Raw genomic sequence first — 17,678 nt, 5'->3', positions numbered from 1 at the left:
TCGCCCCGCCCCCAGGGGCGGGCCCGAAAAGGTAGTTTGGACCTTTTCGGCCACCACTGGCTGCTACAATATGGCTGCACCCAGGGAAAGGCTAGGCTAACGTGAAAGTACAGACCCTAGCTCTCTCGTCGTATGGATCGGAGGGCAGAGTTCAAGAGATGGAAGGCGCAGTGTCTAAGCAAAGCGGACTTCAGCCGGAAGGGCTGTGTGGACGAGGATGTGGTAGAGATCGTGCAGCTCCTGAATGGTCGAGAACAGTTTTTCACTACCAGTTCCTGCGCTGGCCGCATCATCCTTCTAGAGCAGGTGAGGACCCTTCTTGATGTCTTTGCAGCGGCTGCCTTGTAGTGTGCAAAACCGGGAGCCCCGTGCGTACTCAGTGTAACACTTTGTTTGGCTTTGTCCTTCTGATTCGTGGTCTCGGTCACCACCCCCCCCCCACACACACACCGCTTTTTAGGATCGCTCTCGCGGTATACGGAAATTCCCAGGGTAGGGGTCAAATCGGAGCTGCAGCTGCCGGCCTACACCACAGCCGCAGCAACACTAGATCCGGGCCGCGTCTGCCACCTACACCGCAGCTCACTGCAACTATGGATCCCCACCACCTAGAGAGGCCAGGGATGAACCCGCATTCTCGTGGATACTAGTGGGGTTCGTTTCCGCTGCTCCACAATTGCAATTTCTTGGTTTCTTTATCAAGGCAAACGAGAGGGTTACTTAGACCAGTGTTTCTAACATTTTAATGTGTCTTTTAATCACTTGGAGATATTTAAAAATACATTCTGGTTCAGTAGGTTTAGGAAGGGCCTAATCTGCATTTCTAACAAGCCCCCAGGTGATGCTGGAACTGTTGGCCTGGGGATGCTCTAGATTGCAAAAGTTAGAGGAATACTAAGGGAATTTTAAAACTTTACAGCTTGGCAAGGCGTCTGTCTTCTTGTCAACCGCTCAACAAAATCATTGTGAACTTTTTGTAGTTTGTCTTGATTAAGAAGCTGGCTGCCTCCTAGTGGTTCACTCCGTTGTTACAGCTCTGGTAATTTTTACCTTACCTGAAGCGTACAGTAGTATATAGTCTGAGATAGTGGTTAGTCCCTCAGGCTTTCGAGTGATACTGCTAGATTCTAAACCAGTTATGCGAATTACTGGCTATGTGAATTTAGGGAAATTATCTAAACATAGGCCCTTCCTGTTCCATGAACTAAGAATAATAAAGAGTATCCACTTCATAGGGATTTTATGTAGAGGAAATGGGGTAATTTATTTGAAACCTTTCGCATCGTGCCTGGCATATTAACTGCACTATAAAAGTTAGCTGTGTGTTAATTTTAACATTAGGATTGAATTCAGAGCATGAAAGACAGCACACTCATAAACCCATTCTTTCAATCTCTCGCTGACAGATCATTTGATGGTTTCCCAGGTTACCAGCCTGTTGTTCATTCTTATATGGCTTCCTCCTGAGCACTCCTGCTCAGCTTGCTCTCTGTTTTCCCCCATTTCTACTGTCCTGTCTTACTTAGATTTCTGTAGGGGGTTTTTTCCTAACGGGTCACTGAACTACCAGTCCCTCTACCCTAAATCATGTTACATACACACTGTTAACAGATACCCCTTTCTAAAAGCAGTACTCTGCTTGTCACTCATCTATGCTGAAATACTCTAGTACACCTTTCACCTCTGTTACCCACTATGGCTGTTCATCTTAATCTGTTACTGAAACTGAACTATACTCTTTTTCCTCTGGATATTTACCTACCTTTGCTTTTGCTCATGTTTATTTTTCCAGCAGTTTCCCCCATCTTGGTATATCGGATATGCCTCCCAAACTCCCCTTTCCCACTTGAACAAAAACACACACATCCACGTGGAAGCAGTGACTACTTCTGAACTGCGTTAGGACTTTTTCTGAACTGCTTTTAATTTTATGTATTATCTTTTTTTTTCTTATTCGTTTTATTTTTATTTTTCTTCCCATTATGTCCACACCCTCCTCTTTTTTTCCAGTTGATTTAAAAAAAATTTTTATTGAAGTATAGTTGATTTACAGTGTTGTGCCAATTTCTCCTGTATAGCAAATACCAATATATACATTCTTTTTTTAAATATTATTTTCCATCACAGTCTATTCTAGGATTTGGATACAGTTCCCTATGTGGTAGGACCTTGTTGTTTATATATATATATATATATAAACTTTTTTTTTTTTTTTTTGCCATGCCAATGGCATGCTGAATTTCCTTGGGCAGGGGTCGAACTTGTGCCACAACAGTGACAACAGTGGATCCTCAACCCTCTAGGCCACCAGGGAACTCCAGTTTTATGTATTATCTTGTACCTTATATTGTACTTATTTTCGCTTTGCCTTATTTCACAAAGGATTTGGACCAACTTACAAATAGGCAATACAAAAAGAAAAAGTGAGAAAATATGGGTAAAGGGAGTATAGGTAAGATAAAGCAGAGATGACATTAGTTCTCAAAATATACCAGTAGACTATAAATTTGCTAGCCACCTCTTTGGCTATAAGATTTAGAGCAGCCACCATAAGATCAGATAGTCACTGAGATCATGCAATGAAAACAAATCAGTTATTTAGGACAAGCACAGCTCTTCTCTTTTCCAAGGCCAGACAGTGAATTCTCCGTGTACCCATTGTATAAGAAATGACTTAGCAGAAGTGTAATCGTTTAAAAGTGCATGTGGTTTCCTGCATCCTCCTTCCAGGGTCCTTGAGGGTAGGATCTGTTTATATCTGAAATACCTAATAGAACTTGGCAAATAAATATTTTTCCAGTTAATAAGCAAAAAATTCTCTTAAAATATTTACCTTCTTGAAATTTTGACCTTTTGATCTTAGCTCTGCCCCTTGGGACTTCATATAAAGGCTAATCCAGAGGTCACAAATTTATGCCTGCAGTGATTAGGTACAGATGAGGTGTCAGTAAAAAGTAGTAGGTCCTATGTGGGATTGGGGCAGTGCTTTCTTAAAAAAGGAATTCAATTTTTTTTCTTTAATATTGTGCCAGTCACATAAAACAGCTAGAGTACAACTTAGGGGCTACTAGTGTACAACCACTTTTAGTAATCCCTTTTCTCTTGACAAAATCATGACCATATTTCAGAAAATATTAAGTTATTTTACCTTAATAAATTATTTTCTTTCTACCTCAAGTAATTTGGTTTCATTTTTCTTTTACGTTAACTTTACCCAAAAGCAAATTGTTGTCAATAATACTTAAAATCAGTACTTGGGATATTAATTTAAAAAAGCCAAAAATATGCTATACATTATACTTATTATTTTGTATTATATGATTAAATTATGTTATTTTTTACTTTAGGGTATGGATAGTCTTGAGGTTCAGAAACAAAACTGTTGCTGGCTACTGGTTTCACACAAACCTTGTGTGAAAGACGATGTGGTAAGTTTGTATATATAAATTTAGAAGTAAACTTTAATTCAGAATCACTTTACATACATATGAAAAGAACAGAAAATTCAAGGTGATTTATGTGCATAATTGCAATGACCAAAGATTACAAAGCCTGAGGAAAACTCATTACAGTGGCTTTAGTTGTGGGAAGTTATTATCATTCTTAAATGACATTATTTAAGAGTAATGATATACCAGTTATTTCATTTCTTAAAATCTTTAGATGAGTTGCTATAAGTTTGTATTAGTCAGGCATTTTACATTACTGGTTTAGGAGCATAAATGTTGTCTTGAAGGTCCTCACTCGGGCTCCATCTCCTTTGGGTGCTGGTGCTCTCTATATGTTTGTTCTTCTCTTCTGCTGCCGATATTCTTTGTGGTCGGAAAAATAGCTGCCAGCAACCTTAGCAGAAAAAGATTTATTTTTTAAGATCCATGTACCATTTCCAAAGAAGGACTAACCTGCCTGGTTGGGTACTTTCCGCCTAATCCCCTAAGATGAGTTTTTTCTTTTCATTCTTTTTTTTCCGGCCATGCCTGTGGCATGTGGCAGTTCCCAGGCCAGGGATTGATCTGTACCACAACAGTGATCAGAGCTGCTGCAGTGACAAGAGAACACCAAGATCAGTTATTTTTGCAGTAGACTGGAATGCTATCCTTGATCAGACCTACCCTCTGATATTATGATAGTGGGAGTGATGAGTGTCAGGATCATGATTGACAGTCTCACCAGAGTCAAATGATGGGAAGGAGGGAGGATGGTGCAGGGATACTAGGCAGACAGAAGTAACAACTGCCTTGAATAGATTCTAGCTGAGGCATAATAGCACATGTTTCTCAAACCTCAATCTAACAACAAAGCATTTAGACAGAGCTTCTAGTACAGTTTCTACATACTATAGTCAATGAAAAGTCTGCTATGGAATTAAATAAGAGTAGTAGTTTACTTTTTTTTTTTTTTAAGGGCCACAAGAAGTTCCCAGGCTAGGGGTTGAATTGGAGCTGCAACTGCCGGCCTACACCACAGCCACAGCAATTTGGGATCTGAGCCACATCTGCAACCTACACCACAGCTCACAGCAACTCTGGATTCTTAACCCACTGAGCAGGGCCAGGGACTGAACTCATGTCCTCATGGATCGTAGTCAGGTTCATTACTGCTGAGCCACAGCGGGAACTCCAGTTTACTTTTTAAGGTGTGGTTGGAAAGGTTTATGGGAGAATTAGAAATCAGTTCTCTTCAGAGTTCCTATTGCAGCTCAGTGGGTTGAGGACCCGATGTTCTCTCTGTGAAGATGGAGGTTCAATCCCTGGCTTCCCTCAGTGGGTTAAGGATCCAGCATTGCTATAAGTTGCAGCGTAGGTCACAGATGCAGCTCAGATTCAGTGTCAGCCATGTGGCCGTGGTGTAAGTCTCAGCTGTAGCTCCAATTCTCCCTTTAGCCTGGGAACTTCCGTATGCTGCAAGTGTGGCTATAAAAAGAAAAAAATAAAGGAAGGAAAAAAAAAGAAATCAGGTCTCTTAAAAGAATAAGCAGATTAATAAATTTTTGGAGGAGTTCCCATCGTGGCTCAGTGGTTAGAGAATCCAACTAGGAACCATGAGGTTCGATCCCTGGCCTTGCTCAGTGGGTTAAGGATCCGGCATTGCCGTGAGCTATGGTGTAGGTTGCAGACGTGGCTTGCATCCCGCGTTGCTGTGGCCATGGCCGTGGTGTAGGCCGGCGGCTACAGTTCTGATTGGACCCCTAGCCTGGGAACCTCCATATGCTGCCGGAGTGGTCCAAGAAATGTCAAAAAGACAAAAAAAAAAAAAAAAAAAATAGGTTTTTGGAGAAAGGACCAAGAAAGCAGAGTGAAAAGTTACTGTGGAAGAAGGATGCAGAATGAATCTGAAAGTTCCTCGGAAAAACCTAAGTTAGTAGGATAAAGGCTCACCAAAGAATGGAATCATGTATTTGTATGATGCTAACATTTTCCATTTATTTAGATTGTAGCCCTAAAGAAAGCGAATGGTGATGCCATTTTGAAATTTGAACCACTTGTTCTTCATGTGCAGTGTCGACAATTGCAGGATGCACAGATTCTGGTAAAATTTTGTTATTATACTTGAATTTATAGGTATGTGAGTAGATTTAATTTTAAACTTTAAACCATCTACCAAAACGAATGCAATGCTAGTTTAATCAACTAGTATTTTATTTAATTATAGGTTTGGGGTTATATATGTTTTCTGCACTTTGTAGAGCTAAAGTGTTTATCTGATTTGCCAGATTATCAGAATTTAACAAATTTATTTTTTTACAGCATTCAGTGGCAATAGATTCTGGTTTCAGGAACTCTGGCATAACAGTGGGAAAGAGAGGAAAGACTATGTTGGTAAGATGTGTCTCTTGGTGAATAGCAATTCTTTGAGCATAGAGTGATCCAGATTATGGAATAAGCTTCTACTTAAATGTTCTTGCCATGCCTTTGCTCACATACCTGCAGTGACTTATTTTTTCATGCAGGGCAAATTCCAGAGTTGCTAGGTTTACATCTGAGGTCTTATTTTACAGTGTTCCCCTCCACTTACTCTTAACCTGATTCTCTCTGTCCTCCCTCCTTATCTTAAATAGTCAAGGCCCAGTTTAATCAGCACCATGATAGAGTGGAAAGACTCACAGACAGGTGCCTGAAATCCTCTACATGGATCCATCAGGGGCTGAATTAGGGATCTCTTAGGGATCTACCAAACCACTGCCCTATGGCCCCATTCAGCCCATAGGTCAGCCCCGTTCCAGGATACCCACTTGATTACTTACTGTCTAAAGTTGCTTTCGTGCTGCAAAGGCAAAATTGAGTCATTGTGATAGATACTATATGGTCTGCAAAGTTGAAAATATTTACTGTCTATCCTTTTACAGAAAAAGTTTGCTAATCCCTGGACCAGAAAAATCTTTAAGGCTCCTTCTAAGTCCCACAGCCTCTCAGTCCTTTCCTGACCAAGCCAACCCCTAGTAATTTTGCCCTACACTGATGTCCTGTGGTAGTTACTGCTTGTGTTTACTAATTGGTGTGTATCATTTGCTTTTGAACTATTTCAGATTCTCTTCCATTTTATATATATACACATAAAATAGCCTATTTCCCTAAAAGAGGTGGCTTGCAAAAGAAGACACGTGTAAAGCATGACTAAGTAGAAAGCTCACAGTACATATTTGTGTCCCCATCTCACTCCCCACTGTGTCTGGTGGCCCAAACAAGAACAGAGTCACTCTTTCACCTTTGTCTCCTTTGTCTTCCATATCCAGTCAGTAACAAGTCCTGTCACATCTGCCTCTGATTTCTCACACCCAACTCCTCTCCCCACCTTCTGCTGCTGCCTCTACTTAAACCCTCATCACCTCCATCACCTCTCACCTCTGTCTTACAGTGGTCTCCTGACTGGTCTTCTTCCTCCTACACATCTTCTCCGTCAGTACTATCAAAATCCCCCTTTTAAAGTAGTCAAGGTCTCCTGGGGTTTTCTTTGATTTTCAAGGCTTTATGTGAATCACTTTACCTGATTTATGCTCATCTTCCACTTGAGCCAGACAGAAAACTGTTGGTTGTTTCTCAGATGCATCATGCTTTCATGTCCCCATGACTATGGTAAAATTGTTCCACTGGCTGGAATACTCCCCCTCCCCCATTTTTATATCTGGTGCAGTTACACTTAATCCTTTAAAATCCCAACTCAAATGCTGCCTTTCCCATAAACCCAGACCTCAGTCTCATATAGTTGCTCCTCTTTTATATTTCCTTAGCAGTGTGTGTGTGTGCATGGGTACACGCGTGCACATGCATGCATGTACCGCACTTGTATGTGTTTCTCCTGTCATAGCACCTATGTTGCATTGTGATTCTTTGTTCATTTATTTATTTCCTGTTCTGAAGCATTAGCTCTAAAGGGCAGGGACCATATCATATTCATCCTGTCTCTTCACACCTCACGTGGGGCCTAGAACACTGCAAATGCTCAGTAAAGGTTTGTTGAATTAATTTTTATGCCTCATTATAGTTTTTGTTGTGTTTCTTACCCATATCCAGGGTTTGAATTTAGTTGGAACATGCTGACTGTTTCATCCCCAGGGTTATTACTAAGATTGGCAACCTCAAAGCATTGAGAAAGCAGCCACTTTGTGAAATAGATCAGGCGTGGTTTATTCTGCTAACCTCCCTGCTCAAGCAGTGCAAAGAGGCCCTTTAGCATCCAGTCCATTTTGATTTTCCCTTGAAGGTCTGTTGAGGTTTCAATTATTCATTTTCCTTAAAGCTTTCTTAGCTTTAGTAAGATTGATACTGTCAAGTTTATTGGATTCTTTGATCATATCTGCTTTTCCAAAAGACAATGTACAGAGTGACTTTCTTTACAAATGACTTTATATGGTTGGAAAATCTATTTCATCTCCTTTGATTCAACAGTTCTTAACCAAATTATATCAAAGCACAAACTTAAATGCTGTAATGGGGCTAAAATATAACTAAATGCAGCCCTGACTGGGACTTTCCTTTAGTTATCTTCAGTGTCTCTTGGACATAAGTCATCGTATCTAAATTGTTCCTTGTAGGCTGTCCGGAGCACACATGGCTTAGAAGTTCCATTAAGCCATAAAGGAAAACTGATGGTGACAGAGGAATATATTGACTTCCTGTTAAAGATAGCAAACCACAAAATGGAGGAAAACAAGAAGAGAATTGAAAGGTATATTGCTAAGATATTTTCATGTTATTCTTACATGCCTAGGTCATCTTTGAAAACATTAATACACACCATCTTCAGCTTACACTCCCAACTGCTTTTCTCCTATCATGAAGAATGAAGATGATGAAAGTAATAGATGAGAGTAGGCCAGGCTGTAATGGGTACTAAATGGAGCATAAGAGGGCGCTCTGTGGAGGAGAGTGGGACAGGTGCCTGCCAGCAGCAGTCATAAAGGAGAAACAGTCACTTAGGTAAGAGAGCCCAGCAGCCACAGGGACCATCACTGATCCAGTTGAAGGCAGCCAGGGAAGCGGTGCTCTCTGCCCGTGGATGTGATGTACTGAAGATTACCCAGACTCTCCTTTTGAGGAGAACAGCCTGTTTAATTTAGTCTGATAAGTATTTTATACCACTGGCTAGTTCAAAACCCAGCTCTTGTCATGAATTAGATTTGAATTGGCATAAATGTCCCAGTCAGAAGGATTATGGCTCTTAGTTCACATCTTTATGTTTCTTTTGTTAAAACTTCACCTCCTAATAGATTAATTTTACATGACTTTCTTTTTCAGTGTTTTCTTAAGAATAGAGTTTTTGATATAAAGAAGTGACAACTGCACTGCCTTTCATATGTGAAGATAATGTCACTGACCTACCATCAGGAAGATGTATATTTCTGAGTTATTTAAGGAGTGATGGTCATCTTGTCATTTATCATTTCCTTTTTGCCTTCTTCCCCAGCCTCGTTCTCCTCGTTACCAGTCAATCACTGCCCCAAGATCTCTTGAGTCATTCTCTCCCCACCCTTACTGCCACGCTCTCCATTCAGGACCACCATTGCAGTAACCTTATTAGCTGGCCTGATGCTTCTCATGTGTCTCTCTCTCCTAAGCCATTCTCTGTATCAACATCAAAATCCTGCCTGTAAAATGCAAAGCAATCCTATTGCTTAACTTGCCTTCTTAAAATTCTTAAAAGACCTAGCATTTTTTTTTTTATGAAACAGCCAGCTAAGGCCAGAAGTGCCAATGGCAGCAGTGCAGCATAGTGGAAGGAGGTAGAACTGGGCTTCAGAGGCAGAACTGAGTTCAAATCCACCCTCCACCACAACTTCCTCAATTCTCTTGGCTTCCTTTTTTTTGTATCTAACTTAGGGGAATACCTATCTTAAAGAACAATTTTAGTGTACATTAGACAGCATATGTATAATAAGGCCCTAACCACATCAGGTCATGGATTCTTAGAATAGGATAACCCTTTTCCTTCTTCACTGACTCCTGCAGAGAATAAACCTATAATCACATCAGTACTACCATTCAGGCTTTCTCAACCATGGCACCTCATTTGAACCACAGAATTAACAAAATTATTTGAGTGGCTATTTCTAAGTTCTCCCAGTGGTATAGAACTTGTGCCAGTCTAGGTACGTTGGAGAGAAGTTAACTCATGACAAGCAGTGGATGTCGTGGGCATTGGGGCTTAATTTTTTTAGTGGAAGTGTGGCTGAAAAAAGCTGAGAGGTTATCTGGCCAAAAGGTGCTTTGAGCAAACATCCTAAGTGATGATTTCAAGTAAACAACTGAAGAGTACTCTGCCCCTCCACCAGACTACCGAGTTTAAACTGTATGTAGGTACTTAGTGGTACCATTCCAAAAGTTGACTACATTTGTTAGATAGTATTCTAGTGAGACGGCTAAAATGTAAGCAGTAGCAAATCAGTTTCTCTGTTTCCTTACTTGAATTTCAACAAGATTATAAATATAGCCCAAGATCAACTAACTATACACCTGGTGAAGTTAATTGAGCCACGTTCACCAACTATAAAATCAAATTATCCTTTAAATCCATTGACTCAAAAATATGTTGGGATTATAGCGTGCATGCCGCTATCAAGAGTCATGCTCATCATATAAAATCAGTGAAAAATTAAAGAAGGGTAAAAAGTGTCTCAAGATACTGATTAGAAGATTACATGTGAATTCAGAAAGGGTGAACAAATTAGGGAGCTCCTTTGGGAACAGCTGTACATGCAGCCAAATGCAGAGAAGGAGTTACTCTTCTGATGTGGAAAAGAGAAAAAATAATAAACACGGGAGGTGATGAGTTCTGCAATCAGACATTGAGTACTAAAATTGGTTTGTCACAGGACCAAAGTTTAACAATTCAAATAGCTATAAGAGAATTCTGAAAAGTCAAAATCCTATTCCAGCAACAAGAAATATGCCTGGAATATGAAAATCAAAAGGTAAAATAATTTTAATAGAAAAAAGATCTCTTGTAAAAAACAATTTCCAAGCCCATTTCTTAGTGGGAAGAGTAAGATCATTTCATACATAATGGTTTCCAAGTAAAGTTTGGAGATCTATTTACCATTTACATGAGGAGGGCTATCTTTGTAGCTGTTAATAAGAGGTCAGGACTGAGGTTGGATGAAATTGGCCATGTTCTTCTTGTCACCAACTGTAAATAGAAAATAAATGTTAAGTTAAATGTAGAATAAAAGGGCCAAATATAGTGCATATGATACAGATAAAAGTAAAGCAGATTGGAGTGAAAAAGTAAATGAATCTATTTCCAGTGGTTGGGTTTATTTTTCTTTTTTGTGGTGAAACATATGTAACAAAATTTATAATTTTAACTGTTACCGAGTTCATTGGCCTTAGGTGCCTTCACATTGCTCTACAACCACCCTCACTGCTGTTTATTTCCTTTTCATTATCCCAAACTGAAACTCTATGCCCATTCAACTGTAATTCCCCACTCCTCAAACTCCCAGTCCCCGGTAAACACTATTCTGCTTCTTGTCTCTGTGAATTTGACTCTTCCAGGTACCTCATATAAGTGGAATTAGACAGTATTTATCCTTTTGTATTTAGCTTATTTCACTAAGCATATCTTCAAGGTATATCCATGTTGTATGTCGATCAGAAGTTTGCTTCTTTTTCAGGCTGAATAATATTCTGTTGTATCTGTGGACATGGGTTACTTTGACCTTTTGGCTCTTGTGAATAATGATGCTATGAACATAGGTATACAAATATCTGAGTCTCTGCTTTGAATTATTTTGGGTATATTTTCAGAGGTGGAATTGCTAGATCTTATGGTAATTTTATGTTTAATTTTTTGAAGAATCTCCATACCGTTTTCATAGGAACTGCGCCATTTTACATTACCACCAGCAGTGCACAGCAGTTCCCTTTTCTCAACATCCTTGCCAACACTTGTTGTCTTTTGTTTTTTTGATAATTGCCATCCTGACAGGTGTGAGGTGACATCCCATTGTGGTGTTGATTTGCATTTCTCTGATTGGTGACACTGAACATTTTTTCATATTTCTGTTCGTAAAGAATTTCTGTTATATCACTTAGCTGCTTTTCTTCTGTTTCTTCTTAGGTTCCTTCTGGATTTCTCTTACTATTCTACCTGTTGGTTAAATACTGTTGTTCTCCAGGATTCCTTCCCTGGCCTATTGCTTCAGCTGCTTCTCCAGATACTGGTAGATCTTCCAAATCTCTCCCAAGTCCTGGACCCATATATCCAATAACCTACTGAACATCTCTAAAACATCCCATCAGCCTTTCCTTAATATCTTTCTTATCATAGTCTCAACCTCATTTAGCCATTTCCTTGGTTCATGTTCTTATTACTCTTTACCAGTGTTATTATAGTTTATGCCTCAGTGCAAAACAGAAATGTGGACCACATTGAATTATAGTTATTTAATTGCACATATATCTTTTTTCCCCCACTACAAACAACATGGTCACATTTAAAATAGGACTGATTCCCTCTTGCCCCCTACAGACCAACCAACACATAACACACACTTTAAACATCTCTTATCTTGAAAACTTAGAGAGTGTCTGGCTCACAGTGGAAACCCAATAAATGTTTATTGAATTAATCATAAACAATAAAGGAGCTTAAAAGTTAACACATTATATTGAGTCCCCCAAAGGCAAAGACAGTTTCTTATGATTATTTTCTTTCTGAGTGTCTGATAGGTGAATAGTGGTTATTAAATGTTTGCTAAATTTAGTTGACAGACTTTTCCTATCAGTAGTACTACTTTTATGGCTTCAAAGACTTAGGGTGATTATACTGGAAGACATGTAAGATGGCTTATTGATAGGGTGAGCAGGAGTAAGCTCTTGCTGTATAGTGCAGGCCAGAAGTAACAGGATGCTAAGTAACAAGATGAATGGGAACGATACTACAGAATATAAGTCAAACTTAGAAGTTGGGGTGGAAGAGAAGGGGGAGTCAAGTCTTACTGGTAAAGATGGAACTAAAGCTGGTAAATAACTCACATTTCTCTGTATTCTTAAGATCAGAGAAGTAAATTGTGAAGACATCTATTTTCTGAGAGTTTCTCCTTTTCTCAGTTTTACCTCTCATAATTCCTCTCCCTTCACCTTGCCAACTTCATTCATCCTTGCAGTTCAGCCCAGGTGTTGGTTTTTTCCAAAGGACATTTCGAGATCTTGCAAAGTGTCCCCAGTGTGCTCCTGCTTTATCTTAGCTTTTTTTATGGCATGTTGACTATCCTTACAGCTTTGCAGCTCCCATTCAACCCTGAGCTCCCTGAGGGCACAGACCACATCTCTTACCTGTTCCTAGCACCTTGCACAGGCCCTGTCACATACATGATTTTTTTTTTTAAATAAAAATGCTAGAGCTTAAAATCTGTTGAAATCCAAATACATAATGCATGAGACTAGCCTTCTTTTGTTATTTGGGAATAATGGAAACCTAAAAGGGCATAAAATTCTGCCTGGATGTCATTAATTTTATGTTCCTATTTCAGAAGTCAAAGAAATAACAACTTTTTATTGCACATGGTCCTCTAACTGATATGAAAAGCAAGAATTCATTTTCCCCAGGGCTGGTCTGAAAAGTTTTCTCATGAACAGATACACGTTGCCCTATGTTATGGTAATCTTGACTGCAGAGGCAAAAAAACTGAAGACAATTTGATTTTCTTTTGAGGGAGGAGAAAAACAGTTGCTTGAACATACCTTTCTTTTTATACTCCAAGCTCTTTTTGTCACCTGTGAGGGCTGAGGAAATTACACTTTGGGAATTGGGCTTTAGAATGCTGTGTAAAGGGTTATATCATGAGAAGAGAACATGTAATTGAAAAACAAATCTCTGACTTACTAAGATAGTTTCCCAAAGGACATTTTAAAAGTTCCCTTAACCGGGAAAGTTAAGGGAACTTTTAAAATGTCAAAAGTTGTTAAGTTTAAGAGGAAAAAGAAAAACTAGTTGAAGTTTTATTCTTGGCTTTCAGCATGGAAGGGTCTTTGTTCTATTTTTACCAGTTGTTTTTTTGGTACACCAAGGATGTAACTTCAAATTCTTAGGTTGTTTAATGGAGGATTAAAGGAAAGCACCTGTTCCTCTCTAATTACCTTTTTTATGTGATTAACAAGGTATTTTGCCCAGCTGTTAATTCTCTGTGACCATAAAAGAGGAATTTAATCTTTAATTTTCTAGGAATAAAGTAGAATCTAGAGAAAAGACTTGGTTTCCTAAGTTTAAAGAGTGGACTTGGGTAGAGAATGATAAAAGATGAAGTTGCATATCATGTATAGCCTCTTATGATCAGGTAAGGGGGATTCACATCCTTTTGTAGCATGTTTGGTTTTATGTTTTAGATGAATGAGTCATTCTACTGGGTCTTTTTTTTTTTTTTTTTTAAGGGCCTCATCCGTGGCATATGGAAGTTCCCAGGCTAGGGGGTCTAATCGGAGCTGTAGCTGCTAGCCTACTCCACAGACACAGCTGTGTCTGCAACCTATACCACAGCTCACGGCAACGCCGGATCCTTAACCCACTGAGCGAGGCCAGGGATTGAACCTGCAACTTCATAGTTCCTAGTCAGATTCGTTACTGCTGCACCACGACGGGAGCTCCTAGGTCATTTTTAAAAACCATTCTAAATAGGCAATGAAAGATGAGAAGAAAATGAGTCATTGGAGTTACCCAGGATCGTGGTAACACCTGGAGACCAAGATAAATCAAGTTAGAAGTTTTCGTGAATATAAAGAACTGAATGTTGATGACATGCAGGGCAGGTGAAAGAGTTTTGTCTGGCAAAGTGTTGGTCAGGCAGGTGAATTCTGACCTTATCTCTCAACTCTGTGTAGGCAGGATATGAAAAGGATAAGCAGTCTCCACCCGAGAGGAATGCAGGGCAGTCTTTGTGGGGGAGCCAGGTTTCAGTTAAGTAAGGGCATAAAGAAAATGCATTAATTGAAAACGTTGTTACCATGGAACAGGATTAAAGTTATAGGTCAGTTAATATTTTCCAAAACCTTTTGCTGTAACTCTTAGAATACCATTTTTCCTTTTATCATTCCTTCCTCTTTGAGATTGATTTATCACCTCCTATTTGCCAAGCATGGTGCTGGATATCAAGGTGTACAGTGGTGGGTACATAAGATCTGAATATGGACAAAATATGTAGTAATCCTGTTAGGCATAATATTAGCATTGTGTGGAGTACTTGGAAAGAGGTGAATATCTTGGGGTTCTTGGGGCAGTTTTAGAGCTTTTGCAAGTAGAGCTTAGCCTCTTTATTAAAATAAAGAAAGACTATTGGTCCAAATAGCAGTCTCTTCTGTAGATGTCCAAAAATTCCTATAAAAGCATGATGCGGTTCCTACAATGGCAAAGGAGTTCTCAATTTTGGACAGACTAACTTACGACCGCGGATACTACATCCGTATTTACCTTTTGGTTTAGTAGTTATTTATTCACTTATTTGGCATGTTTTTACCAAGGGTGGCAGCACTGTACTTCATGCTAAGAATATAGCAGAAAACAAGATAGATGGAATCTTTTGTCTCATGGAGTTGATAGTCTTTAAAAATAGTCATTTTGAGAACTCACTTGGTGCTGGGCACTGTGCTAGGTAGGTACATATTTAGGTACACGATAATAGCCAGTTTTCTAAGTGAGGAAATCCAGACCCAGGGAGGCTGGGATTAGTCAAGCTCAGCTCTCCCAGTGGACAGCAATGTGAGGCCCCTGCAGCACACCAGGCCACCATGCTGCCTCCACCGTGTGCTGAAAGTCAGCGCCCAGACTCCAGCAGGAAAAGGAGCAAAGCAAAAGAGCCCTTTACATTAAAAATTAAAATAGGTAATAAACAAATGAAAATTTAAGTAATGAGACACAATTATTACCTGTCAAAGTAAAGCATGTTTTTTGATGTAATACTCAGTGTTGGGTGAAGTGGTCTCTCAAGTGTGCTATTAGAAGCATAGTTTTTGAATTTCCATTCTGGGAAACAGGTGATATTTATCAAGAGCTTTAAAATTATTTATACCCTATAACCATAGAATTATATTGCTAGATGTCTATCCTAAATAACTAGAAACTCAGATCATATTATTTTCAAAAATGTTTATCACATTATTGTTTGTATTGGCAAGATCTGAAAATAAAGGCCAATCTGAAGTGGCATAATGTTATACAACTATTAAAAAATTATTTTGTAGTTCATTTGGTGTTACAGAAAATGTTTTCAATATATATTAAATTTGAAAAAAATGTAAAACTATATGTAATACCACTGTATAAAAGACAGTAGGTGTAGGTATACATGTACAGATGTATTAATTCAGAATTACTAAAATGAGCCTCTGTTACATTTATGATTTTTTAAAAAGAAAAAGTATTTCTCTTCTTTTATCTTCCTTGACTCCTCCCTCTGGAATAGAGATTAAGGTAGGATAGAGGTTGTCAAGAGAGGATTCTAACTCAGTTTTCAGGACTGTTCTTAAAAAAAAAAAACACATTTTTTTTTCCAAATTAAATAATCATGAAAGCAAGAAGCATATTATTTTTTATTTATTTTGTATTTTAATGTTAATGTGCGACATCAGATTCACATAATTTTTAAGTTCTTGGTGTACATCAGTTATTTTGCTTCAGAACACACCGATATAACAGTAATACTTTATTTCCTTACAGGTTTTACAACTGTCTACAACTTGCTTTGGAAAAAGAAACTACTACTACTAACTCACATCCCAAAGAGAAAATCAAAGAGAAAAATAACTCATATAAGAAAAAAAGTAACCCAGGAAAAGCACATGACAAATGTGTTACTGAAGAAAATGATAAAGTACTTGAAAATGATGATGATGATGATCCAGGAATCAGCGTTACCATTTTCCCTGAAGACTACTGAGATTTGGTTCTGAAATGTCTTTTTAGAATAATGTTTCTAATAGATATTATAAAGCTGCTCTTCATAAGAGTATTTTAGTTTGTTGAGTGAATCAGCCTTTCAGAAAAAGCAAGACTAAAATTTTCTCTATATTTTAGAGAAAGCTTTAGGTTTTAAAAATAACTGTATAATATTTGCTCTTAAATACTGTCTCTTTTAGTCACATAGCATTGCAAAAATAAATTGATTTCTAATGCCTCTCTTTAAGGTTCAGTGTCTACTTCTACAAAACAGAAGAACTATAACACCCTTTCAAGAGAATGTTAACATTAGGAATATTTGAATAAAAATTATAACAACATTTTATTTATTTTTAATTTTGAAATGTCAGCCTTCAAGGGGGTCAGTTTCCTTTTCTTGCCATGGGTCCAAAGACAAGATTTTTCCTCTCTTTTGAACTTGTGGGTAAAACAACTTTTGTTTAGGAAAAAATACCTGAACTCTCCCCATTATTTCTTACAAAGCAGAGCATGCCACTGGCAGTCTCCATGAAACAGGTGGGCATAGTTTCTCACTATGCCTGGTCAGAAATGATAATTTAAGATATAGGAATCACAATAGAACATAAAAAACTGCAATGAATCAGAAGATTTGGGTTTGAGTTTTGACTGCTACAGAGGAGTTGGAGGTACTTAAGCAATCAATTTCCAAGGCCTCCCATTTCCTCTTAGGTGTGATGGTAATTCTAATCCCTCCCATATTTACACCAGAGGACTGCTGACAGGATCAAGTAAAATAAAAATGTGAAAGTACTTAATAGACCAATTTGTATATGTTACTATTTAGTATTTTCATCATAAATTGAAGGTGTTGGCACAATGTGTTTTCAGAATATCAAGTCATGAAAAGTATACATTTAAAGATAAAATATTAGTCATAAGCTAATAATAGACAAAAACACTGGAACATCAAGAAAAATTAATGTGGTAATAAACACTGAGGTGTGATTTTTGGCATTTATTCATATTTTTGTAATTTGTCTAGGTCTTTCTATAAATTATGTTTAGATTTACATCCCAGATTCTTGCCTTCTGACAAACAGCATTTTGTACTCACATTTTTTAAGTAGATCGACTTAAAAAAATTCATCAGGGGTGATGTCCAGGAGGCTCCAAAGTTTACTGTGAGATTTTCTTTCTTTTTTCTATTATAGCTCTGGACTCTGCTTTTTTTTTTTTTTTTTTTTTTGGTCTTTTCTAGGGCCACACTTGCGGCATATGGAGGTTCCCAGGCTAGGGGTCCAATCGGAGCTGTAGCCATCGGCCTAGCCCAG

At 38.4% G+C, this 17,678-nt stretch overlaps 2 protein-coding genes across 7 annotated transcripts in view; one reads left to right on the top strand and one right to left on the bottom strand.

The window, feature by feature from the left end:
* Positions 1-60: 60 nt before the first annotated feature.
* On the top strand, positions 61-16,706 carry TYW3 (tRNA-yW synthesizing protein 3 homolog). 6 transcript variants are annotated; one of them, XR_014805026.1, is made up of 7 exons: positions 63-306; positions 3,348-3,428; positions 5,431-5,529; positions 5,748-5,819; positions 7,512-7,701; positions 8,033-8,166; positions 16,147-16,607. XR_014805026.1 is itself a non-coding variant. In XM_021093603.2 (7 exons), exons 1-7 carry the CDS (start codon positions 133-135, stop codon positions 16,195-16,197), a joined length of 714 nt encoding a protein of 237 aa, XP_020949262.1. In that variant the 5' UTR covers positions 63-132; the 3' UTR covers positions 16,198-16,607.
* LOC110261207 (uncharacterized) overlaps positions 10,396-17,678 on the bottom strand; it is a 333,192-nt gene continuing 325,909 nt past the window's right edge. Inside the window, exon 11 of the mRNA XM_084964684.1 lies at positions 10,396-10,623. The gene's annotated coding sequence lies outside the window, so the exon portion shown is untranslated. The remainder of the gene's footprint in view (positions 10,624-17,678) is intronic.

The sequence above is a fragment of the Sus scrofa genome, chromosome 6 (genome assembly GCF_054392235.1).
Source record: "Sus scrofa isolate SSC_HxYL_T2T_F1_AM1 chromosome 6, Sscrofa_HxYL_maternal_Yorkshire_Landrace_v2.0, whole genome shotgun sequence".
Lineage (NCBI taxonomy): Eukaryota > Metazoa > Chordata > Mammalia > Artiodactyla > Suidae > Sus > Sus scrofa.
The sequence above is the reverse complement of the archived record's forward strand: the minus strand, read 5'-3'. Positions and strand labels throughout refer to the sequence as shown.